Source organism: Seriola aureovittata, chromosome 10 (assembly GCF_021018895.1).
Source record: "Seriola aureovittata isolate HTS-2021-v1 ecotype China chromosome 10, ASM2101889v1, whole genome shotgun sequence".
NCBI classification, from domain to species: Eukaryota; Metazoa; Chordata; class Actinopteri; order Carangiformes; family Carangidae; genus Seriola; species Seriola aureovittata.
The window spans coordinates 11,020,539-11,046,238 of record NC_079373.1 but is presented as its reverse complement, the minus strand read 5'-3'; the positions used below and the strand labels follow the sequence as shown (position 1 = coordinate 11,046,238).

The following is a 25,700-nucleotide window of genomic DNA, read 5'->3' as shown; positions in this document are numbered from 1 at the left end:
TGAATTACTCAACATTTAACTAAAAATAAAAATGTAGTACTAACAAGTATAAATGTACCAAATTTGACACAGTTAAGGTCTGCCATTTGGATAAAAGTACATTTGCACATATATAGAAAAAAAAGAGAGAAATCCATTAAATCAAAGTGAATTGAATTTCACGGAGTAACCTGCTGAATTCAGCCCAGATATGTCATATTAAGGCAACACAAAGAGTAGAGAAGAGGGAGGCACTGCCAGCAGGATCAAACTTCCCTCCCATCAGCAGCAGCAACAGCAGCAGCAGCTTGCTGTGAGTGTATATATGTGTCTGTGTGCGGGCAGATCCTTGTGCAAATGCGCAGTGAGAAAGACCTCCCCGGTCCACATTGGCTCGGTGTTTTGGAGCCTAACCTGTAGATCGATGCACCGCTGTGAAAAGCATGAAAAGTGGGAACCAGCAGTTCAGAGGACGAGTGAGAGGAAGGTGCGCACCAACGAGCTGAACCCTCAGGGTGAGCACAGATATGAAGCTTTTTGTGGACTCATGCAAGACATTTTCGCTGCTTTCTTACTGCCAAATGAATGCCAGACTTTTGAATGTCTGTAAGCATATTCTTTTTTTTTGGTTTGGGGGTGTAACTTGCAGTCATTAGCTCTTCTACCAGAATAATGCCATCTTCTGTAGCTTGTTTAAAAGTTGGGGCTCAGTAAATTCTTACTTCTTGACAATTAATGTAAAGCTGTAAAGTTTTTGTTATTGTATTTCTCTCAAAATTTATTCCAGGTGTATTTAATTACCCAGACTCTGGCATATTTTCTACAATTGCAGCTCTCAGTCATTTCATTGGTTTAATTAGAGTGTGCTCAGCTGGATTTCAGTCATAACTCATCAGGCATCCTCTCTTGATCTTATTTCCAGAGTGGTGAAATGTCTGTTGTGGTTGTTTTTTATTTGTGACAGTTGTAAAGGAGGAGACAGCCTTAAAACCTTATTGTAGTTGTAAATGAAATGTGCCGCCCAGGGTTTTAATAGGCCAATGCAACACAGTCCAAAACCAAGTTATGGCTCTAAGTTCAGACATATCAACAAATGTGAGTATCGCATTGTGAGCAATATATGTGTATCACATTCCTTGAATGTTGTTTTTTGATGGTTCAGGTGTCAACTGATGGCCTGAGGCAGCCTGCTAGAGTTTTTTTAAAAGTGCAGTACAGCATCTGAGGATTTATGACACTCCATGTGGGCACTAATGGACAAGAGCAGGGTGATATTATATATGATATATATACATATGTATGATATGATATTATTACAAGCTTTGTGCTGTTTATTTATGTTTTCTTGTGTGAGATCATACAGCAGAATATTCTGCTTTTTATTGACATTTTCTGCTGGAGACATTGTACAGCTGCTGATATGATCTGATACCTGAATGCTACACTCACTCACAACACACACACAGTATTTATCTGCAGTAGAAACATACTGAGTTCCCCTGTTTAAATGGACAAATCAGCCTCCGGATCAGTTTACTGTTGTATAGGAGAAAGGAATGAAGAGCGGCGAGGCTTACGAAGACAGAGCCACTCTTGTTATTTCTAATTGATGTGATTCAGCAGTCAAAATTCCCATCCATATGCCTTTCCTGAAGCAATCTGCAACCAACTGTGGCATGTTATGACGGCTTTACTGAAGTCATGAGGCCTCTCGAGCTGAGAAAATGTATATTTAGATATCCCTGTATATTTGAATATCTCTGAGCCATAAAGGTTATTTGTTTCTGATTCTAATCCCATCTCTAAAGTCAAATTCTGAGCTGGATTCTGAAAATCATACATATTGACGGATGAAGCAGCAAGTTCAGCAAAGGGTACATGCAGCATAAAGCCTGGTGGTTCTGGCTGTGCTTTTGGTCTAAAGCTGAAGAGGTCAGGCTACGGTGTGATGAGAGGAACCAGGTATGTTCAATAACAGCTGGTTGTTTCTCTAAGGACTCTTTCCTGGGAAAATGTAGGGGAAACCCAGCAGGATGTTTGGTCATAGTCCTGCAGAGAAGAATACAATCTTTTGAACTAAGACTTACTATTACATCAAGATAAAAGATCAAGTCCCTAAAATTGAGTCAGCTCAGCAGCAAATATGGGGACAATGCATTGTTTCAAATCATATTTTTAGCTCAAGAAGTAGAATTTTCTCAACCTTTAAAGGAGCAGGCTCCTTCAGTTTATCTGCAAAATTCAAAATCACAAACATGGCTTTCATCAGACACTGATGATATTTAAAATATACAGTGTATTAAAAATAATGAGCGAAAGATATTTAAGATGACATCTTCTCTGGGCTAGAAAATAGTTGCCCATCATCAGCTATGTCAAATACCCATGTTTTTATTTACACATAGCAGCAGTGGATGGGCTTGTGTGAATGGGTTTTGTACTTTGGGACATGAGAATTTGTCCCAGTGCCCTTGTTCCGTCCGTCAGCCTGCACCACAGTGGACATGGGAATGTAGCACCTGCGTGTGAGTGCTGAGCTCCGGAGTTTAGCGTGTGTCCGCAACGAGGAGCTCATGTCTTCAGGAAGATAAGACGACCTTGGTCCGACATCAAGGTCCTGATGTCCAGTGTTGCACCACTGTGTGATTTGGTTACAGCCAACTCCAGTGGGACCTTGAAATGTTACACAGCTTTAAAGGTCAGATTCCTCACATTGTGTTGCACTCCCTCGGTATTCAAAGGAAATTTTCAGCTATCACACACTATGAACTAATTGTTCATGGCAGCATTGCTCTCTTGTTTACATAAGCTCTTCTTGTAATTTGCATTAAATATCCTGATGCTATTTGCCTACCATGGTGGAGTGTAAGGTGTTCTTGTGCTTGTGCCCAGGCTGGAGGTAACGTTGTTTAAATGTGACAAATACATTTCACTCCCACTTTTTGTTTCTTTAATGTGGCCTGAACACAGAATGTAGCAGTGACAAACATACAGGATGGATACAGTACAACATAATATCATCGTATCATCTGTCTGTCATCTATGCTCTTCAACAATCTGTAACAATAGGAAAAAGTTAAGGCTGCAACCTGGAGCATTATCAACTTTTAAAAAGAGCCACATCTTAAAAATTCTGAAAGAGTCTTTGTCCATTTTATGCTGTCTTCATCTCCTTATATCTTAAAATAAAATCCCTTGATTAGATGACCACAGCAGTCTTTGAAGTAATGCAGGCCTTGAGTAAAAACAAAAGTTCCTCAGTATTCCTATGATGCTGCCGTCAAGCCTTGAATTTTTCACCTCTCTGCATCTCAAAGTCTTTCCATACCAGAGTGTACTTTTTGGAGACACAGTAATCACAGCAGCCGTGCTTTTAAACTGTGAATATTAACTGCTGAGCTGTTGATGTGTGTTGTTACGCTGCTCAGGTCTTACATCTGGTGCCCAGTTATTTTTTTCAATCACTCACTCGTCTCAGCAGCAAATGGAGTGACACTGGACTCAAATGTGAAAGATTTTCACATTAAAGCTCATACAGGGAACACTTGGCATACTGTAGCAGGGTATTGGAAAAGACTGTGAGAAATGTCTCATTTACTCAATGACTTCACTTTACAGGCATTAAGTAGCTGTTAAATATTGCTCTTGAATATTGATGTCAGTTGCAGTCTCTTCCACCAGGTCGTAATTTAAGGCCTGCTGCAGTGTTGACTGTAATGGATTGATTTGGACTGTATGATTGTCTGTATCAAAGATGGCAGAGTCATGTGAAGGAGCTCTTTGTTTGTGTCTGGTGTTTGTTGAATAAGAGTCCTACTGTATGAGTCTGGATGTGTGGTATAAAAGGTTTCTCTTGTCCAGTGAGGAGGCGGACAGGAACTGTGCTGTCAGGGTCCATGAGAGCGTCTCATGTCATCAGGTGGACTGTAAACCACACCAGGATCTGGCCAAGAGGACAAAAGCACTCAGATCTCTCTTCTCTTATATCCATCTGGTCCTCCTCTGCTCCTTTTGGAAAGAATGGGACTAAATGTCAGCTGTATTTGAAGAATATTGTCATATGGATTCATTCAGATTATTAATTAGAGCAGAAGTAGAAATATTATTCTATTCTCTTAGAGGTATTACAAGTCCTGCATTCAAAAGAAAAAGCACAGAAGTATTATTAGCTAATTGTCCTTAAAGTCTTACACATTGTGCAGTAAAATGACCAATGCCAAGGCTATTTTATTGAGACGTGTTTATTTCATCATATATTAATGTATCATTATCACTGACGCCTTACTGTTTAAGCAGCTTTTTACTGCTGCTTGTGGTTGAGCTAGTTTACTGACTTTACATGCTGTTGTGTAGTTTAGTCTGTCACATCACATTATATATATATATATATATATATATAGCTCATTGTAGGTTTTGTATTTCATTCTGCAAAGTAACTAAATGTAGCTGTCACAGTCACTGGTTCCTAAAGAGAAAATTACCGGTATATAAAGTATCTATATAACGACATGCTATATTTGAATACTATACATCTCAGTGCTTACATACACATAGTATATACTCCAACATATACATAAAAAAGGAGGGGACAAACCCTGTGTTAAGTAATTCAAACCAACACAACAACAAAATCTGGCCCAAAAATATTCCATGGAGCTGAATCAACTCCGTGGCACAGTCGCTCAGCACAGTTATATCAATATAGATTTACATGCATGTAAAGTCTCCGGGGTTCCTTTCAAATCACAATGAAGGTTCACATTGTAGGAAACTCTGTGTGTCTTGTCTTCCTCCTCTCCTTCCTCTTCTCAGGCTGTCGATAGGGAACAATGTGCAGCTCCCTGAGCCCCAAACAGCCCAGTGGCCCCGGCCTCACAGACATGCAGCAGTACCACCAGTGGCTGGCCAGTCGACATGAAGCCAGCCTGCTGCCCATGAAGGAGGACCTGGCTCTGTGGCTCACTAACATTCTCGGTAAGCAACACTCCAGCACATAAATGAAACGCCAATCTGACTTTGAGGATAGGTCAGCATCAGAGCTATGTGATAGTTTACATGCCATAAACTGATTAGTAATACGGTATATAGCTAATTTACACAGCCAGAACAGGTCTACATCTTCTTGAAATGTTAACTCTAATCTGTTGGTGTTTGTTATAGTCATATACAGTTGGATTTGAAGAAATTCACAAATACACATACAAATCAAACAGTTGTAGTTCATATTTTTGCATTATAAATCCTCAGGGCAGCAAAATGAGGATTTTTTTATCTGGTGTTGTTGCTGATTCATTCAAATCATTCTCTTAGAAAATAGCTTGGCTTTGAAAAGTCCTGCACATTGTCTTATTTATTATTCTTATATATAGTAATTGAACTGGTATTGCTGATGTAAACCCCTGTGCAGGCGACTGGAATCAATCTGAATCTCATTACAAACTATTTGAAAGCGGCAGAGTGTGTGAACCTGTTTCTATGTTACACACGCTCCCATAGATTTGCCATAATTGAATAATGGGGATCATTAACAGTGCTTGAGAAATGCACAGCCAGTGGTGGAGATTAAGCAGCGGAGCGAGCATCAGCAGAAGCTTTGTGCGTCGTTGCTGTTGTATAATAAATCTACATGAAGCAGTCTGTCGGTCTGACCTGAATTTAGTGACTCCAGTTTAGCACAAATCAACTCTCGGGCAGGTTTGAAGAAAGTTGCATTTCAGGTTAACACACGAGAGACTTAGGGTGGTTAAGACTTTTTTCCATATCCTGGTTCTCAAACTGGGGGTCAGGACTTCCACAAAGGTTCTTGAGATGACTCTAAGGAGTCATGAGATGATTTCTAGAGTAGTAAATAAGTAAAAAACTAAATTCTGTTACACAAAATTATATTTATTTTTCTGACATTTCTCTAGTCGTTGATTATTTTTGAGTTATATACTGTATGTGGAACCTTGTGCTAAGAATTTTTTGTCAAACTACTATTTATGAGGTTGATAACGAACCTTCAAACTCAATGTACTAATGTATTTATATGAGTCTTCTTCATGCATCTAATATGAGTCAATTGAAAGTCTGTGAATGGAAATTCTCTCTGTGAGTGAACTACTTGCAACTCGTAGGGCATCCATCCTGTGATGGAGGTAACAAGTAGCTGTTGCTTTGTGTTAGCGGTTAACACAAAAGTTCAAAACACAAAAAAGGTTTGGCCCACTGCTCTAAAAGATGCTGATTGGGAGGTTTAACTGTGGCACCACAGACCCGCCAGTGTCAACACAAAAATGTTCTTGTTAGCAAAACACAAATTCTCTGAATTGCTCGAGCAGAGTAGGTTACAATGTAAGAATTAAGCGATTGTTCGCAAAATTTCCAAGAGGTAAAATGCGTGTTTGTCAGCATTTTAAGATTTGTTAGACTGTGGAGAAGCAGTCTGCTGCCTCATTATTTGAGATTTTTCTTTATGAAGCATGTATGGCTGCACTTAACATGGTTTAAGATTGTTCCCCCAAAAACTGAGAGTTATTGGAAATCCTGTAGACTTTATACGGTCAAACTGACATTTGTCTAATGGACTTGAAGCCAATTAAGTCCCTGAAACTGACTCCTGACTTTGTGCGAGCAACTTAAAACAACTTCAGTATCTTCTTTTTTTCTTTTTTTTCTACCTCTGGCGCTCTGTGTATTTGCACTGGAACCAGCTAAGCCAGAAACCTCTGGTCTGATGTGGTGAGGGATCAAGGATATAAAGGCTTCAGAAGCACAAGCACCGGTGTGTCACCTGTAAATACACAGCATTGAACCAATTTGCTGGTTAAAGCCATGCTCAGTACCTTTAAAGTCTTTTTATGCAGAGCAGGGTTTACAGTTTCAGGTGGGAGGAGCGGTGTGGTATGAGGATGAGTCCACTGATTGAGTAGGAGGTGGATGCTTGGTTATACTGATGAGTCATATTGTTGTTGAGAAGGGAGGCTGGTTGGAGGAACTGAGCAATTTATAGGACTGAGTATATGAGTTAGAATATTTCCCAGAGAGCCCTCTGGAATATATTTTCCTCAAACAGCGAGGAGTGAGGGAGAGAATGAGCGTATAAGACGGGAGCTCACTGAGTGTTTCTCAAGATTTCAATCTCTCTTTTCTGGGCTCATTTACAACATTTGGAACTCATTAAACATCGAACCCCCAGACCCCTCCTCCTATAAGAAACAGAAAAGGGATAAAAAAAAAAAAAATCTCTCCAGTTTCTTTCCACAGACACCCCCCTGCCACCACCTCCTATTTCACAATGATCTAACTAAGAAAGAATGGTCCTCTGGAAGTCAGTCAACTGGACACCACATGTTGATCACCAATCCATCTCTGCAACTGTGCAGGGCAATGAAGCATTACTGTGCACGATCAGATGCTACCTTTTCATATGTGGCTGTCATTACCACCCCGTGGTGTTTTCCCAGAAAATCCCCCCAGATTCCCCCAAATTATGTCATAAAATTTGAACATTTGGCTTCTGCAGAGCTGCATAAACCCGGCAGTGCAAGCCAAGCCCAATCAGCCAAGCAGTTTCTTGAGAGTCAACAACATCGCATCAGGTTCAGCTCCAACTGGGAATGGACTGGAGATTAGATTTTATTTCCTTATACAGTATATATTTTAAATGAGCACTTTTATGATGAATGTATGGTGCTGGACTCTGCTTTCTTTATGTGTCCCCTGGTCAGGTCTGGAAATCACCGCTGAGAGCTTCATGGATCGCTTAGACAATGGTTTCCTGTTGTGCCAGCTGGCTGAGACGCTACAGGAGAAGTTCAGGCAAAGTAATGGAGACCTGTCTGCCATTGGCAACAGCAAGGTACAGAGAAACCTGAGGATTACAGTAGTCTGGCATGATAACAGATACAGTGAAAACACTAATCTAGAAGCCAAATCTTGGCTGAAAGTGTTCCTAAACTAACTTTCAGCTTGAATGATTTGACAGAAAATTGTTTCTGAGAGGGAAAACATCAGTCTGGCAGTATTCAGTGATTGAATCAGACTGACTGACAATCACTTTAGTCTCAGCTATTTTAACAACTCTACTGCTTGATTATAAAAGATGGGAAATCCAGACATAAGAAATACTGTTTTTGTGAATGTTATTAACTCAAATCCATATTTAGAATCATTTTTTGGTATTGCCACATAAAGTAACTACTGAAATCATGTGTATTTTTTACTTATTTCGAATGGATGGTTTAAAGGCAACAGTATCGAAGTTTTATTTACTATCACTGAGACAGAAAACAGCTGTACCCCAGGTTTCCCTCAACAAGATCAATATAAACTATATTCATCTCAAAGAAATGTCAATATCATAACCTCTGGATGGCAAAACTTAAAAATTATAAATAGCATTTGTTTTCCATCGTGTGTCTCACATCTTACTTGTTGATTGGGTTTGTCAGCTCAGCAGTGACTATGAATCCCTGCTTTGCAAGGGCCTCCACAATTTCAGAAAGCAGAGCACAAAGGTGGAGTGGGGGATGGGGGATGGGGGATGGGGGCCGGCAGCGTTCGGCAGGGCAGAAATGAGAAAGTGAGGCTGGCAAGGACACATTAACTGACGGGGCCCCACATCCCCTGTGAGAATTGGCAGAGCTAGTCATGAGTCGTGAGTGAGGGTTTATGGAATTGAAATGATTAAAGGATAACTTTATGTGGTTATCTGTAATTTAACCCAAGCAATCAGTGCAAATGTATATTTTACAAACAACAGGGTACAAATCCTTCGACTGCATCAGCTTCAGGGCTACTGCAGGGCAATTCTGAGGTCTACATCATATTACTGACCAATGAAAAGACTAAAATGAAAACATTTTCACACATATTTCTACCTGTGTAAATGTCTATAGAAACATCCTGTTGAGATTTGCATTGATCAACCCTGCAAAAAAACATCTTTTGCTCGGTTTGCGAGTTTCAAGATGAAAATAAAATTGTCATAATCTCTAATATGACAAAGTCATGATCTTGCAGGTGTGAATTGCATGTCTTTCAATATCTGCAGTTACTATAGATATCTACTTACACATTGAGCTGACGTCTGTTGCTCAGTGGGATCATATGTTTGATTAGTTCATGTTTCTGTTCAAAGAGGCAGTTGGCTCTTTAGTGAAAGTTGTTGATGTTTGCACTGAGGCATTACTGCGCTGATGACGGCGGGTCTCCTGATCTCAGTGTGAGTGCAGCAGCAGCACAGATGTGAGGAAATACTTGAGGTCAATGACCGTGGGATGACAGAGGAGCTGCTGAAATAGAGGAGCCTATTGATGACGGAAGCCAACAGAGAGCAGAGGAGTGATCAGACAGATAAGCGACTTCAAAATCAAACAAAGCCGCGTTATGATGTTTTATAGTGAGCACGATTTTATTGCTGTTTTTATTGCTGTCCATGTTATCGCTTTATAGACCTCACATTAAGTGCTTTCACTTTAATGAACTGTGAAAGATTAATATTGCCCTTTATGCCTGATATACTGTACTGTACCTCACCTTATGACTCGTCAGGTTTACAATTCACGTCAAACAACTGTTGCTTTGTCGTGGTCCTTTCTGGCTGTAGCTGTTTACTGTTTACATTTCACCACTTTAAAGAGAAAATCCATCTGTTTTCAACTCCCATTATAAGTGGATGTGGTGTGTGGAGTGGGAATAAGTGATTCCAGCAGAGGGAAAGGATAAAGCACGCTGTTTCCTGCTCATCTTCCTACGTCTTCACATCAATCAACATGAACTACAGATGAATGAAGATTATATTTCTTTCTTGCCATATTACTGTCATGTGCAACGTTCAGTACAACCATCTCATCAACTGTTGCCACTAACTACTGCCACACAGACATTGAAACTCACAAATTTAAAGCTTTATTACATGATACCAATGTAAAATCTGTCTGCTGGCTCCATGGAGAAAAAGGGGAAAAGCTATCATGGCTCTGTGTAGTTGTTATAAAATCCAAGTAATATTCCCCCAAAATGTTGAACTAGTCCTTTAAAGAAATGCATGTACAGCTGTGAAGGTAGAGGAATTGAGATTATGCTGCAGGTGCACATAAATAATAAAGTTTTCTTCCTGACTGAAAGAAAATGACGTGATTTTCGAGCAAAGTACTTCCTCATTCTCATTATTATTTCCCGTCCATTTAAACATAATGTCTTCCAAAAGTTCTTTACCCTCTGTGCAATCATTACACACGTAAAGGTGCAGGTATAATTCAGCGAGGCACCCCAGAAATAATAACATGTCATTCTTGATTGTTAGATCAAACCGCACTGCCAATGTGGTTGAGATTATTTCACCAGGAATGCAAAGTAATTCAACAACAGAAAGGATCCCAGAAAAAAAGTCCAAAGGAGAGCCTGGAAAGAAAAGAAAAATACCCACAAAAGCCTGCATATTTCCAGCATGAGCTCATTGCACCTTTCTCATAGCACAGACGCACATATCCTGTATAAAACCACAGGAAGGCGCATAAATCTCTCCGAACAGACCGTGTGGGGGCTGAGACCCATAAGCATGTCATTTGATCCCAAATCATAGAAGGCCTGGTAAAGTAGCCCTGGTTTTCTAACCCGCCATCTCCCATATTGATCTCTATGAAAAAAGGTCCTTGATCCTGATGTGAAACCAGAGCCTCAGCAGATGGAGAAGAAATCTGTGTAGATAAAGTGTGTGACTCTGTGTTGTGATGGAAACTCTGGGGGTTGGGGTTGACAAGTCACCCTGGTGGACCTTTGTTTTCTCTTTGTCACAGACAAAGTAAAAGCTCATGTTCAGTTCAGAGTCTATTCAAAAATGAAAGTGACTCTCCATCTTAGGTTCATTTTTGAGTAGCGTACATGAGGACATCTACTGACCTTTATGTCCGCAGCAGCGTATTCCCAATCGGAGGATACCATGTCGGCAGAGCGCCCCCTCCGGCTCTTTCTTTGCACGGGACAACACAGCTAACTTCCTGGCCTGGTGTCGCGAGGTTGGAGTTGGAGAAACATGTCTGTTTGAGTCTGAGGATTTAGGTGAGTCTGTTTTTTTTTTTCTGCCATAAACATCAGAACACTAGAAAACCAGAATGTAGGACAAACAGGATCCAGGTCTCAAAGAGTGTTGTACCTCTGTCAACCTTTGGCTGTCTCTGGCCACTGTCAGGGCATCGGACTCAGATTTCTGTTTCCTGTGAATGGCCTGATTGTGCAGGTCGGGTATCACACAGGTTGAACTGTTTCCCTCTCCTCCCCTCTGCGGTTCAGAGGACTCACATCTCCAGGCTCTGCTTCAGCTCCTTTGACTTCCACACAAAGCTCACAAGGGCAGCAGTCTGCTGGGAGCGGTGTGAGGGCAGCAGCTCTACCTGCCGATAAGGACGTGCGCATCTTGAATACTGTGAATACTCATGCACAAAATGTCTGGAGTAAAACAAAGGGAGCACAGACAGAAGGGTGTGAGTTAGTAGGAAAAGTAGGCCAACACTATGCAAATGTTTTCCTCAGCTCATGCAGGGGCATTTTGCTCTCTTTCTCATTTATGCTCTCAGTATGTTATCTGTCTCTCTCCAAGCTATTGCAAGGATTTCTTGCACATTATGTCATTTAATATGTTCACAGGCAAGATATGTGTGGGCCGACGATCAGATGTACAGTATGTGACCCTGCCTGTGACAGAAATACCTAAAATATTCATACATTCTTTTAATTTCTGACTAATGGCTGCTTGACCATGGCTAAGCAATTTAAACTATGCAAATAATTTCTGAAGGCCAAGTGACACACACATAAGCTGTCAGCACCGCTCCTTCAAATGCAGCAGACATGTAATTTTGATATAAAATGTTGTGGAAACATTTAAGAAAACAACACCTAACATCTGTCTCTCTGTCTCTCTCTCTCTCTCTCTCTCTCTCTCTTTCTCTCTCTCTCTCTCTCTCTCTATCTCTCTCGCTTCCTTTCTTTCTCTGGATGGATTTATCAGTTCAGCAGTAGATGTAACAACACCAGGTTTGCTATCATGCAGTGGATATTCTGTCTATAATGCATGGTGTGGTGTGTCACATGTATCATTCATCTTGTGTCCACTCTCACTGTCTGGTCATATAGTCAGTGAAGGTAAAATAAACACCTCAGGCCTATGTACACATCCCAAGTTTGAACAATCGTTTTTCATTTGGTGCAAACAGGATTGCAGTGGGATGAATGCATGAAGTTCATGAGCTTGTTTTTTTTCTGCATCTTACCATTGTCCTCTCCATCGCACAGCCACTCACTCTCATTCATTGCCTTGTAACAGATACCGTACAATGTCAATATACTGTAAATACCCAAGAGTGACATTTTTATCGCTTCCTGCAGTTCTTCACAAGCAGCCACGCGAAGTGTGCCTCTGTCTTTTAGAGTTGGGACGGATAGCATCACGGTACGGTCTGGCTATTTCATATTTTCTCTTTATTTATTTCCGTTTATATTTGACTATTTCCCCATATACTTCTTGTGTATCTATTCTTAATTTGACACCTATGGAATAACATTACAGGTACAATGTGGAGCCTCCTGGCCTTATAAAACTGGAGAAAGAGATTGAACAAGAAGAGAAAGCACCTCTACCTCCTCCATTACCTGTATCTCCAGCTCAGCCCCTCCCAGCATCTCCTGCATCATCTCCTTCCCCGTCTCCCTCCCCGTCCCCGACTCCTCCCAAAGTGACTTCCAGCAAGAAAAGTACAGGGAAGCTGTTGGATGATGCTGTAAGTCAGCACAGTTCACTCCTGATTTTGTTTCTATTTTAAATGTCAGAGGGGAAACATCTGTAATAAGTTTATCTTTGTGTGTGTTATAGGTAAGACATATCGCTGATGATCCGCCCTGCAGGTGTCCGAATAAATTCTGTGTGGAGAGACAGTCGCAGGGTCGATACCGTGTTGGGGAGAAGATGCTCTTTATCCGAGTGAGTGTATTCTAATCACCCTATAATGTGGCTTCATGTTCAGATGTATTCAGGATCAGCTGGTTGGAAAATATTCAAATCCTAATGAAACTTAAGAATACCACAGTGGAAAAATGATTCATTTAATGTAAATGGTTTAATGGTTTAAAAGTTTAACGCAGGGAAAAGAATAAAACTATCCAAATCTTAATTTTTGCAATTTAAATGTAAAAGTACTGATTGTGAAGAATCTTTGTTGATTGACACATAAGCAGTATTTTATTGTTTCGAGAGGCTGAAGAGAGGTTGCTTGTTTATTTATTTACACAAATGAGATATAAAAAGACAGATAAAAAATTGAATATATGAAATCATAAAAGATGCTGGCAGGCAGAGAAAAAAACAAAAGGATTGTGGTTCCATTAAAAGAGCATCAGATATCATCATTACAACAACATCGTATTTCAGGAGCACAATAACTAAAATCGTCATCTATGCTCTCATCTGTGCAGATCAGAATCAAAATATTATTCAGACTTGAAAAGCATGTTTCATAAAACCCTCTGGGGATGGGTTTACAACTTTACTGGGAGCTGAGTTCCACTATTAGAAGATCTGTATTGCTTATTTGAAGTTGTCGGAAATACAGACCGCAGCTGATGAATGTTCTTCTTTCACAGTTATGAATGGTGTTAAGTGTACTTCAATAATTATTATGAGATACTTGTACTTTACTTAAGTACCTCAGTTTTATGCTACTTGTGCTTCATTACATTTCAGAGGCAAATGTTCTGTTTACTCTACTACATTTATTTGACAGCTGTAGTTAATAACTTTGACTTTGACTTAATGTTTTACATACAAACCTTATCATCAGCATGAATATGATATATTGTTAAAGAATTATCTCCACCTCAACCAGACACAGTGCCACATTAAAATCTTTCTTGCACATCAGTGCTCCTGCAATAATAATTCAACTCTGACATGGACGTGCTCAGTGAGTAGGCTACTCTCTACTCCTTATATTTATAAAAATATAAAGTCCAACAAAATGGAAATAATCAAAAAAAAAAGTGAAGTGAACTGTATGATTGAATTTACCTCTATGAGTCTGTTCATAGTGCTTAATGAGTGAAAATATGTGCAAGTTAGCTGTGGAGAATTACTCTAATTGTTGTACAGAATTAATAGATTTTTACAGTGGAACACAGGGCTGATAACAATAAAGTGTCACACTGCAGTGCAAACTCCTCTCCATTCACACACCATATGGCAGTGTGTTGATACTTGGCTGGCTTTGGGATGAAAGTCCTCCATTGTGTCTGAAGAGCCCGCCTTTGCTGTGAGGTTTCATTTGCTGGTAATGGTATTCCGACAATGTCCATCTTCATCCAAGCATAATGTGGCTCACTAGCTATAAAAGGAAAATAAAAGCCACTCATTTCCATATGATCTGAGGACCAAGGTATTACTCGGAAAATATTTAACTAAGCTGCATCACCCAATACTGGCTGTTGTATTAATTACATCTTATAATCACACTGAATCTATCAGCCCAGGAAATGTTGCTTGACTTCGGAGTGGAGGGATAAAATGGTTCTGGAGAAAGATAAATGGAGGCTAACACAGATTAGAGAAGTAGCACCGGTCCCCTTGGGATCTTGGTTACTTGGCAACCCACAACCAGGATTCACACCTCTAAGAATGTGATTCATGCCGACGGTATGTTTAGGATGTGCAGACGTGCAAAAGAGAGGTTACTCTTGGATGTCCTCTGCTGTCAGCACATTATATTGCAACTGCTACTGTTAAATCTCAACCAAATCAAATCTCAATCATTGTAAGGTTTGGATGAACAAAGCTGTTTTGAAATATTAGTGAGGAAAGTAAGTCGCTAATTTGTAAGATAAAAAGTATTTCACGCTGGAATGAACATGATAAACGATGTAAATCTGAATATTTATCATTGTTTATGCCTTTTAATTTACTGAACGCTTCTTCATTGTGTTGCTGAGCAACCAAGGACAAATGGTGAGAAATTCACAGTGCCCGCTCAGTGCAGTTGTACAGTGTGTAGTCTAAAAAAAAAAAATTACAACCTGGCTTCAAAGGGCTTTAGACCCTCATTTCAGACAAGGGGAAAAAAACCCTCACATGAAACGTAACCCTAAACTCTCTCCAAAAATAACAAAAACAGAATGGGAAGAAACACAGGAGGGTTACCTCTTTCAGGATGGACAGACATGCAATAGATGCAGAATTAACAATAGTAAAACTGCACAAATATTACATGTGTATTACCATGTTAAACCTCTATTTCTCTGTCTCTCTGCCAACACTCTTCACGGAGAAGATTCTTTAATTAAAATTCCTCAGATTATTTGACCCCTCAGCAGCTGTTCTCACTGAAAAGGCATGAATGCACGGCCAGTCAGTGTCTGTATGCAGCTGCAGAGCGAGGACAACAGTGGCATGCAGCACACATAAGACTCTACTTCACAATAATCTGTACAGCCTGAGAGGCTGACCTTCTCAGTTCCTGGAATAAATGAGGTGGTTGTGGCTTCAACAAGGGAGCAGTACTAACGCTGCAGCGTCTGTGAGAGGTGCTGTCCCAGCTCGGCCCCGGGCCTCTGCCCTTCTCTGGGTTGCTGAGGGGAGACTCGGTTTCAGTAGGGGTCTCGTCCCAGAGCAGCATGATTGAAACCGCTCTGCATCACTCGGATCCATTAAATCCACAGTCACAAAGCCTGAAGGCCTGGTGCTGGTGATTGGAAGCACTGCCCTGCCACTGCCCTCTAGATTGATTCTTTTAAGAGGCTTATAAATGTTGCATGTTATGGTGCTGGAGGGCAGGAAGCCTCATACCTGGCCAGACTGAGGTGACAATCTCATGAGGTAGTTTACCCTTTTTATCATTATGATTTAGTTTGGTATTTGTCTGACCCCTTCTCCTACTGACTGTGTTTTTAAAGACAAATGTAGCATCACAGAGGTCTTCGCAGTAACCTGCTTATTTACTCTGCTTCTGAGAGAGGCGTTCACTAACAAGGCTTGTTTTAGTGGAGGTGTAATGATATCTTAATGAGGTAGGGGGTGATAAGGCTCCATAGTGAGGCCGACATGCTTTATGCGTGTGGCCTCTGGGGAATGCAAGTGTCTGAGCGTCCAATATACCAGAGCCTTTTATTTCTTCTTCTCTTTATTATAATGGCTAATGTTGCCATGGTAGCCAACCTTGAGAATGTGTCCCGATGCGGCAGGGGGCATCATTTTGAAGCAAGTGCTGCGGATTTAACAATGAAAAAAAGCAAAAACAAATACTGCATATAATTCCTTGGTTAAACAGAACATATCATTTTTGGGTTTGATCCTTTTTAGTGATGAAATGTCCATGAGCAGAATATTTGTTAGACATGCTAATGGTATGCGTTTAGGGACGGTACTGTCTGTACTTGTCCAGGCTGAAATATCTCAACAACTACTGGTTGGACTGTCATAAGATTTCATGGAGACATGGTCCCCACATGAATACAACTGACTTGGCTGATGACTGGCTTTTCCTGAAGCGCCTCAGGAGGTTCATGTTTTTGTCTGTCAGTCAAAAATTGGGTTGAAATTACAGACTTGTAAGGCCTTGGGTGATCCCCTCACTTTGTCTCTAGCACCACCATGGGAACTACTGGACTGATTTGCCAAAAAAATTTGCTTCATTCAACATTCATGTCCCTCTCAGGACAAGCCTTAATAACTTTACCTCTTACGCCATCAAAAGGTCAGAATTTGAATGCGTTCAATACTTTTGTTTTATGACATTCTAGTCTCAGCTGAATGGTAATAATAATAATACCTGCTTAGCATTAGCATCTTAGAATCTTGTTTATTGAGCGATGTAATTCCATACATCAAACTGTGAGATGTCTCTGTCAGTCTTTTTGTCAGTAGCTTGCTCAACAAGGCATTAAGCTGGTGGGAGATGGAGAAAGCTTCCCTCCAGGGACATCAACCAGTCTGAGGCCTCCCCATCAATCAACAAGCTCTGACATCAAAGCCATGCTTAACTGTTCTGTCAACTTCAACCCAGAGCCTCAATCAGGGAAATGACATTAGTCCTGTAGAAAGGGGAGCTCAGCAACAACCATTTAAAGCTCTCCTTTGACATCAGAAGCAAAACCATAATCCTATTTCTCTCTGCAGATGCTGCACAACAAGCACGTGATGGTGCGCGTTGGTGGAGGTTGGGAGACCTTTGAGAGCTACCTGCTGAAACACGACCCGTGCCGCATGCTCCAAATCTCCCGGGTGGAGGGCAAGACGTCCCCTGTCAGCGGCAAGTCCCCCAACATCAAGGACCTCACCCCTGACAGCTACCTGGTGGTGGCAGCTCACTACCGCAGCAAAAAGTGAAACTGAAAAGTGCCATTAATAGCAGGACACAGAGGAGGACTTCTTTCTGTTGTTTCCTCCATAATGGACATGGCTATCTAACATATGCCTGATTTTATAAATAACACGGCTACAGACACAACAGCATTCATGGAAAGCTCACTTGTGTAATAGTGATGCTTGGCTTTGTTTTCTCAGACAAAGAGAATTCAATCAGATGGATGTTTTTGATCAGATGAAGTCTGGAGTCACACAAGTAGGCCCTTAACATTGGCTGCGGTTGTGTTTTATCTAGTTTTGCAGAACTGCAAAATGAAAGCTTTGAAAAAATGTGTTAATCATGACAATATAATGAGTTAACTGGGTACCAGTGGAGCTGTACATTGTATTTGTATTTTAAGCAATATACAGTATCACTTTTAGTAGGTAGAATGTTTTCAGTTTTCTGTAGGTGGTGGAGGTTCGAGGACCTTCAGGAAGTCTGTAGCCCTTGGAAACCTGGAGTGGACTCTTTGATTTGTTGGCAGACAGAATTTCTTTACACTACACATTTTACACTAAGACATTGTATTGTTTTTCCTGTTTTTTTTTGTGTTTGTTTTTTATAATTGATTGAAATTTGGCTGATATTGCTATCCTAAATTTTTTACAGTAGGACACCACACTCAAGCTTCAAATTGAACTTTAACTGTGGCATTAGAGGTGAAACAAATATTAACACATCGGTCCACTGTATAGTATTACTGTAAAAACTACCACATCTCTCCTAGAAACCAAACATGTGCATAAAATGTAATGGCTTTTTCTTTATAATCTATTTCTTATCAGGCTAACACAATGACGCAATGCTTAGATTGTTTACATATTGAATAACAATTCTATGCAATGCATTTTTATACCATTATATATTTTTTTAATGATTATTAGCTCCTGTTTTATAGCATTTCTTTTATAAGAATGGGGACAATCGCTTGGACAAGATGCAGTGTGTAGTTAAATAGAACCTCATTGATAATAATACAGTAGCCATAATCATCTATGGTTGTGCAATTCTTTTATGTTATACATTACTGGCCTCTAGAGGCAGTGCAATCATTGAAATCTGAGGAGTTATGTTTTAGATTAGCTTTAGATTTTTGCAGTTAAGAGACATAATTCACAACATTATCGTTCAATGTGTTCATTTCTCCAACTTCCTCCTTGGAAAATGAATGTGGGACTGCTATGAGATCAGTGGCTATGCAATGTAACTCATAAGCCTGTATGTGCGGTAAGTCCAATGTCTGTTTTTAGATGTAAAATTTCAATAAATTCTTAAAACTTGAATTTTCAAAACTTGAAAAATCTGTCTTTTCATGATATTCAAACCATTATTGGGTCAGCTTTTTATCAACTGAAGACTCATAAAATATACTAACTAATAACTATGTGTAAATATTTATTAGCAAGAATAAATCTCAAATGCAATATTTTGCTGATTTTATAACTGACCATTTTAACCAAATCAAAAATGTTATCTGAACTTAAATCATCTTTCTGTAAAACTGTAATTCCACAGGCGAAATCCACACAAATGTAGCAGAAATGTGATTTATTGTAGCAAATAACATTGGCTTTCTACAAAATGGCGAGAGCACCGGAAGCATTTAAGGATCAAGTGAAGGCTGTAAGAAATGCACTCATTTTAAGCAAGTCAAAGTAAAAATTTCACAACATACACACTTATTCTTTCCTTCACCTTCTTCACATCTCCATTGTAGCTGACATGAATCTCTCCCAATATAGAATGTAAGCAAGCCTATTCGCTCTTTACCAAATACTGACAAACTGTGTGCAAATAAATGTCTAACAAAAGCTTCTGTTTGTCCTATGGTAATCCATAAACACATTTCATTTCTCATTTATATTAGCAGGCAACATATTAGTGTTTTGCATACATTATAATTCAATACAACAAACTGAAATTGTGCAGAAGAAAACCCAAAAAAGGCTCTATTAAAAGGAGAAATAGCAAAGGCCAGTGCAAAGTGCAATAGGTCATTAAAGGGTCATCAAATTTACTGGTTGGAGAATGTGTTGCTTTACACTAAATAATGTATTCATTAATTACATTAATCTGTAGCTGGTGCACATTTTGTGAAGTAAGCAGTTTGTGCTTACTGATGGAATCACCAAATTAGCAACCAAACAACACTGCACCAAGGAAAGACCTATTCTCAACAAAATGTGAAAGACACCAACACTTTGCACTGTATTTCTCATGAACACGAAAGTACCCCAGAGACTGTCAAAGTGAATTACAAGTTCAGTAACTGCCAACAAGTTGTAGCACTGTTTGCAATAGCCTTTGTGTTACCAACAAATAGAGCCCTGAACAAGGTGAAATGAGTGTTAAGAGGACTCTTATTACTGTACACCAATACTACAGTAAGCACACTCAGATTTCTTCGTAAACATAAACTGTCTTGTGAAATATGTCATTTGCATAATGGATTTTTGGAGAAGTCATACAAAAAGTAATGTGGCCATTAACCAATATACAGTGAATATTGATCCTCGACTATGAAACCCAATAAGAAAAGTGCAATGATGAAGCCTATGTTATAAGTGTGTTGAGGACAGCTCATCTGAATATGACCACAGTCACCAGAGATACAACTTGACTTCATAATTATATTATTTTATTTTTATCTAATGCGAGCCACTGTAAGACTCTGTCTAATCAACTGTCAAATAAAACTAATACAGTAGTATATATATTTGCTTGCACAATACTGTGTATCGTACTTGATTTGTCCAAAGGTCCAGGCTTGTGTAACTTGGCAACAAAGGAGCTAGTCCAGCTGTTCTGTCTGTAATCACTTCATAACATCATAAAATAGGCAAAAAAAAAAAAGGTTGAACAATGGACAGCAGTTCCGACATCTTTCAAGTCATCTTGCAGCAATTCTTCATGTTGTTTTGGACTTCAGAGTCGAGACTTCAGGTTTTACCATCAGGGTTTTCATCCTACCTGCCACTACAGGAAAAACAAATGGGGACAAAATATCATAATATTACAACACTGTTCAGTTTTAAGAAATGGAGCTAGTTCATATATATATGTGTGTGTGTGTGTGTGTGTGTGTGTGTGTGTGTGTGTGTGTGTGTGTATAATTTTAACTTTGAGGTTCTAATAAGTTTTCTCTGCCATCGAATGTGGTTTCTTGCCAGGAGCAGGTGGTGGTGGATGTCATGATAATGGTAGTTTGCCAACAGCCTCAGCCATCATTGCATTTACAAGCCGAGAGGTTAAAATACACCCTCTTGGCAACGCTACTTCTTCATCCTCTCATGCTGAACTGAGGGCAGACTCACTACGGTGACTCATTATCAAAAAGTTGTATTATGAGATGGGCCAGGCTGGGGCTGGCTGGTTAGCACAGAAACTTCATAAAATGGAAAGAAGTGAGAGAAATAAACATTGGCATTTCTTTTCACCACTGGACGTATCTCTTGGCAAGTAAAGGAATGAAGTGTGATGCTGCACTCTCAATGTTTCTGCTAGACTGGTAGGTAAACAGCTGTTAATGCTAACGTTGGCCATGTATCGATAGCAAAAACTTATATATAGCACCTTTAAGGTACATAACAGTTTAAGATACCAGTAATCCAATGTTTTAATGTGAAAGAGTGTTCTAGGCATCCATAGTAATCACTAAAATACTCACATTGTCAGTAAAGGCATTGACTCAGAATTATTGTACAATTGTAAATGTAAGTCTCCAAGTTTTAACTAAAGAAATGACTTCTGAAAGTTGGTTCAGTATTTCTGCATTCACAGATATTCATTTGCACTGCACCTAATCAATGACATTTATATTGTTTTAGAAATCACACAGCTCGAGGATAAACATAAAACTAACCTTCAACCCACCACCACCACCAGACACAGAGGTGGTTATCGCCTGTTTCTCCGTCTCTTCGTTTTTTTTCCTTTTCCTTTCGACAGCTTCTGGATTTTTAACACCCCTGTATGCTGTCTGAAAAACAGAGTGGACTGTAACCAAGGGTATATAGGGAATTGTGTTTATCTCTTGTTTATTTACTGTTCTATACAAGGAGTCTTAAAAACATGCATGTGTTTCAAAAGCATTTTTGTAGTAAATTGTATTACCACAACCGTTTCAGAAAGCTCAAGGCATGTTCAATCACAACTAGCAAAAGGGCATTCAACTGCCAAATAAGGCAATTCAGCTAAAGCTGCTTTGAATAGTGCAGTACTGCTAGTGACTGTGGCTTAGGACTCAGGAGCTTTCATTTGTGGTAGTAAAAGTGTGAACTGACAGTGTGCCACTTTAAAGAGGAAAATAGTGACTTGGAGCAGAAAGATGTGCTATAGTCAAAACTGTAGTCAATCCAAAAGATTCACATGGCCAAGAAGAGGATTCATTCTGGTCCATGTCTACTTACCTTGATATGGCTTTAGCATGTCTCTTGCGGGTTTGCAAGTGGCTTTTCTGTACAATAAAAAATTACTCACCACACTGTCAAGTGCATCTACCTTGAATGGGGTGTATGTATTTAATATAAGGTTAGGACGTTATACTATACTCAGTTACCAGATTATTAGGTAGATATAGCTAAAACTAATGCAGTCTGAAACAACAACCCTCCAATAAATCCCATATTTTTAAAGATCATAACGTCTAGTCTTTGATTAATGTGTTTCAGAGAAGGTTATAAACCATAGCCTACCATAAATCAAGCTTTCATCATGATAGGATTTATTGCTGTCCTAGTTATAGCTGTATAAAAGTGTTTTAGCAATTGACACGTTGGCAAACATACAAAACCACTTATAACTTACCTCTTTTTGTCTCTTCTCGGCAGCCTCGGCTAACTGTCGTCTCCTTGTATCCTGATAACACAGAAAACTTAAGCTAACACTGCAGGCAGTTCGTCTTCTCTTAGTTAACCATGTTGGGCCTGGAGCATACTTGTCATGCCATTGTGTACAGAGGCTAACACAGTTAACGCCTCCTAAACATTACTGAGTAGTGCCTATACTGATGATTAGGGAAATTCACTTAGGTTCAAATAATGTGAGACATTTTATAGTTTATATTGGATCACAGCTGGTATTAAATGCTGTAGTAAATTAACTCACGGGATCTGGAGTGACAACAACGTCGTCCGCTGCTCCACCAAGGCACGGTAAGCACATCCCCATACTTGTTATTCCGGCAGAAAAAAAGGCAACGTTGAAAATAAGTTATCAGAGTTTCTGTTTAGCCTAAATAGCTACCTGGCTAGGTGACAAGCCCGTTTCAAACAATTGGGCTGATAGTTAAGGCAACAGAAGCAGTAGCCTCTACTCCCAGCTACTGTTGTCGGGTCGTCTTGCATTACGTTACCGTTATCTAACGGTAGCTTCTGTTAGCTACGGTAACATTAGCATTCTAGCTAACAGCTAGTTACTGCTACACTACAAAGCCAGTCTCTGCTGCAGGCCGCATAATGAACATTTTCTTCTCACACCTCTTGTTTAATCGTATCGGCATTTGGAAAATAGCTGTTTGACTGTCAGACGTCTAAGCCAAATATTTTTCCTTCTGTGTTTGTTTTGGTCCGAGTTCAACTGGCTGACAAATCTGCCAGAGTATGTTCAATAGCGTTAAATTAATAAACACAGTTGACGATTTCAGATAGCTTGCTCTAGACACAAAAGTAACATCACTGTCATGTCAGCATCCCAAGAGGCTACTACTGCGTTTCACAGTTAATGAATCGTAAGTAGCAGTGTAACTAACTTCATCGCGTAAAAATGTGTTCATAGTGCTCGTGGTCTGTGTTTGGTGATCTTGAACATAGCTTAGTGCGACCGTGGTGGCGTTGACACTTCTGATAGCTGGTCAAACAGCGCCACTGTGTGGCGAAGGACAAAACCAACACAAAAGTCACCATAGTAACGATGACTCCCTACAAAATGTTGGATCATTTGAAAGAAAAAGGGCTTCTACATTTTTCTTTTTGGTTTTTTAATTTTCTCGAGATTTCTTTCATCACAACTCCACCTTGTGGAACAATGAGGTAATTAAGTCCTTAATCAAACCAAACTGATTCTCTCACAATTTTTGTAACAGGTTTATTGTATGTCACTGTAGAGCCATCCCTCTAATTCTTCTACATTTAACACAGAACACTGTAAAGTGACAGACCCAGCTCCTCGCCCACCTTTAGGGTCCAGGAGCCAAAGAAAAGCTGATAACAGACTACTTCGTCAAGAAGATGATTTTGGAGACTTTGATGCTAAAACCCAGACCCACACTTATGGGTGTTTATTCTTCATATATAGTACTTTTACTTAGCCTATTGTTTATCTTGGTTGGTTGCCCCCAAAGTTAAATGAACACATTACAAAACTATAACATCTGTAACATCCACTAGGGTTTTGTTTGAGTATATTCAGGTTTTAATATGAACTGTGTTGTTCTTGCATCTTGGAAACAGCAGCCCCTAACCATCTTTCCCCCCTAGGCCTTCCTGTTTTGTAAATAACATCGATGTCTGCTTATCCTTAAAGATTGATAGAATCTCAGTATTTTCCCCATATTATATTGTTTTTCATCTTCTTTGCCTATCTAATATATCTGCTTTGGCTCATCTATTTATAATTATGGGCAAATACCATTTTCGCACATCAAAGTGGAAATGCTCCAAACCCTCATCTATTATGTTGATTTTGTAAATGATTTAAAATCCCCTGCACAAAACAACGAGATTACATCTAAAATCATTAAGGCAACGTATCAGTATTACTTTTCATGAGAGCAAATGTGGATTTCTGTGCAGTACCCCATAAATACAGCCGGCTACTGATCGAGATTTAAGAGACACGGGACATCACGAATAACCGAATTTGTAACAAGTGCAACTAATCTAAAGACTTACCCTAAAGATCTTCATCTTCTCTCTTGTTATAATTTGTTGTCAATCGCGTAGACTAATGAGAAAGCCCCCTGTGTAGTGAATGATCCTCCATGCATCAGTACCGTCCAATCAATATTCCTCAATCATGGGAGTTAAATGTAGACGGCTACAGCCCGACAACATTTTAAACTCCACCCATCCATCAGCGCTGCACTTGCCCGGGCTGTTTCACAGCTCAAAGGTCGGCTGCTGCACTGTGGGAATGGAAGGTCCATGAGATTGCGCAGCTGTTGTAGTTGTAAAAGTTGTCACTCAGAAAATTATGGATGGGGGATTTATACTGAAGGCGCAAGTACATGCAGTGGAAGTCAACGTGTCACAGGCTCTTGGCATCTCCTCAGGTAGGTTTAACTCACTTCTGAAGGAGGCACAAGGGATGGTAGTAAAGCTGCAGATAGCTATGAAATTTAACTGATTTCATAGGTTCTGAATATGATTTCTTATTAACCAGATATGTGTGTTTAATGGTTTGTTCTTTGTTATTAAAAAGTAAAAGTACACCTGTGTTGAACAGCTGGCCGTCATAATTCTCAGTCTGTTATTCCAAAACTGTGGCAAACCACTATACATAGTGACGAGTGCAGATGAGTTCAGTGTGTGTAAAATATGCTGTTAATCTATTTGATGAAAACTGATCTTATACGATTAATTTATTCATGAACTGGGATATTGAGTGAATGAACAGGGAAGTTAGTGAAGGTACATTACCCAATGATAGTTTTCTAAGAAGAGTGCACATGGATGCTTCCTTTATGTCATTTTGCATAAATGAGAAATAGATTAAGTGAGCATGCATGTAGATTAAATAGAATAATAATTATACAGGCCAAATTATGTGTCTTTCTGGTGTATGACGTTCATTTTATCTCTGACATGTTTGCACAGCACTCAGGAAAGCTCGCTGTAATCTTGTGGTGAAACATCTATGGTCAGCCAGTCTGGAGCAAGGAGAGCGTGACTATTTTCTAGAGAAATATCCAACATCATTCAGTTTAATGAGCTATCCATTGCATGAATGCTGTGGCTTTTATTAGTTATTCTAAATCATCATTGCCCCAGGCAAAGATGAAAATGGCAAAACTCTTGGTTGTGTCGTGATAGCTAATAGGACGGTGTTTTCATCTGTGTTGAGCCATGTGGATAATGTTCAGTGGTGTGCAGAGACTCTGAGAGGGTCATGGGGGCAAACTGTGATGTGGTGGCTCTGCTGGAAGCTGGGTGAAGTGTTTACCACAGTATAAATCATCAAGCGTTTGACACTGGTTTGGATCCCTCAGTGTGTACCCATTCATCCAATAATAGAGGTGAAAAAAAAGCTCCCTGGGAAGAAAATCTGATTTTGATTAGAAATTGCTAAATATTTTCTTCCGTTCTCTCTCAGCAGTGATAGCTAATGAAAAAACATGATAAAACTATAAAA

At 39.7% G+C, this 25,700-nt stretch overlaps 2 protein-coding genes across 4 annotated transcripts; one reads left to right on the top strand and one right to left on the bottom strand.

The window, feature by feature from the left end:
- Positions 1–258: 258 nt before the first annotated feature.
- Positions 259–18,634, top strand: LOC130176050 (growth arrest-specific protein 2). 2 transcript variants are annotated; one of them, XM_056386889.1, is made up of 8 exons: positions 259–494; positions 4,792–4,953; positions 7,689–7,819; positions 10,881–11,022; positions 12,349–12,412; positions 12,530–12,740; positions 12,833–12,940; positions 17,120–18,634. In XM_056386889.1, exons 2-8 carry the CDS (start codon positions 4,809–4,811, stop codon positions 17,327–17,329), a joined length of 1,011 nt encoding a protein of 336 aa, XP_056242864.1. In that variant the 5' UTR covers positions 259–494; positions 4,792–4,808; the 3' UTR covers positions 17,330–18,634. The 2 variants fall into 2 exon arrangements, with proteins under 2 accessions (XP_056242864.1, XP_056242863.1); XM_056386888.1 differs by having other exon boundaries at positions 264–494; positions 10,878–11,022.
- Positions 18,635–18,884: 250 nt separating this feature from the next.
- svip (small VCP interacting protein) lies at positions 18,885–23,090 on the bottom strand. 2 transcript variants are annotated; one of them, XM_056386890.1, is made up of 4 exons: positions 22,458–23,013; positions 22,158–22,208; positions 21,214–21,330; positions 18,885–20,327 (listed from the first exon to the last, which is right to left on the bottom strand). In XM_056386890.1, exons 1-4 carry the CDS (start codon positions 22,518–22,520, stop codon positions 20,313–20,315), a joined length of 246 nt encoding a protein of 81 aa, XP_056242865.1. In that variant the 5' UTR covers positions 22,521–23,013; the 3' UTR covers positions 18,885–20,312. The 2 variants fall into 2 exon arrangements, with proteins under 2 accessions (XP_056242865.1, XP_056242866.1); XM_056386891.1 differs by lacking the exon at positions 18,885–20,327 and adding an exon at positions 21,761–21,807 and having other exon boundaries at positions 21,229–21,330; positions 22,458–23,090.
- Between the last annotated feature and the right edge of the window lie 2,610 nt (positions 23,091–25,700).

Bases quoted from the DNA above. Each gene is read 5' to 3' on its own strand.
- LOC130176050 (XM_056386888.1), top strand. From the start codon at position 4,809: ATGTGCAGCTCCCTGAGCCCCAAACAGCCCAGTGGCCCCGGCCTCACA. The intron at 7,820-10,877 runs GTACAGAGAAAC...TTATGTCCGCAG, and splicing joins CTGCCATTGGCAACAGCAAG to CAGCGTATTCCCAATCGGAG. The intron at 12,941-17,119 runs GTGAGTGTATTC...TTCTCTCTGCAG, and splicing joins AGAAGATGCTCTTTATCCGA to ATGCTGCACAACAAGCACGT.
- svip (XM_056386890.1), bottom strand. From the start codon at position 22,520: ATGGGGATGTGCTTACCGTGCCTTGGTGGAGCAGCGGACGACGTTGTT. The intron at 22,209-22,457 runs GTGAGTTAATTT...CTGTGTTATCAG, and splicing joins TTGTTGTCACTCCAGATCCC to GATACAAGGAGACGACAGTT. The intron at 21,331-22,157 runs GTAAGTTATAAG...TCTGTTTTTCAG, and splicing joins CCGAGAAGAGACAAAAAGAG to ACAGCATACAGGGGTGTTAA.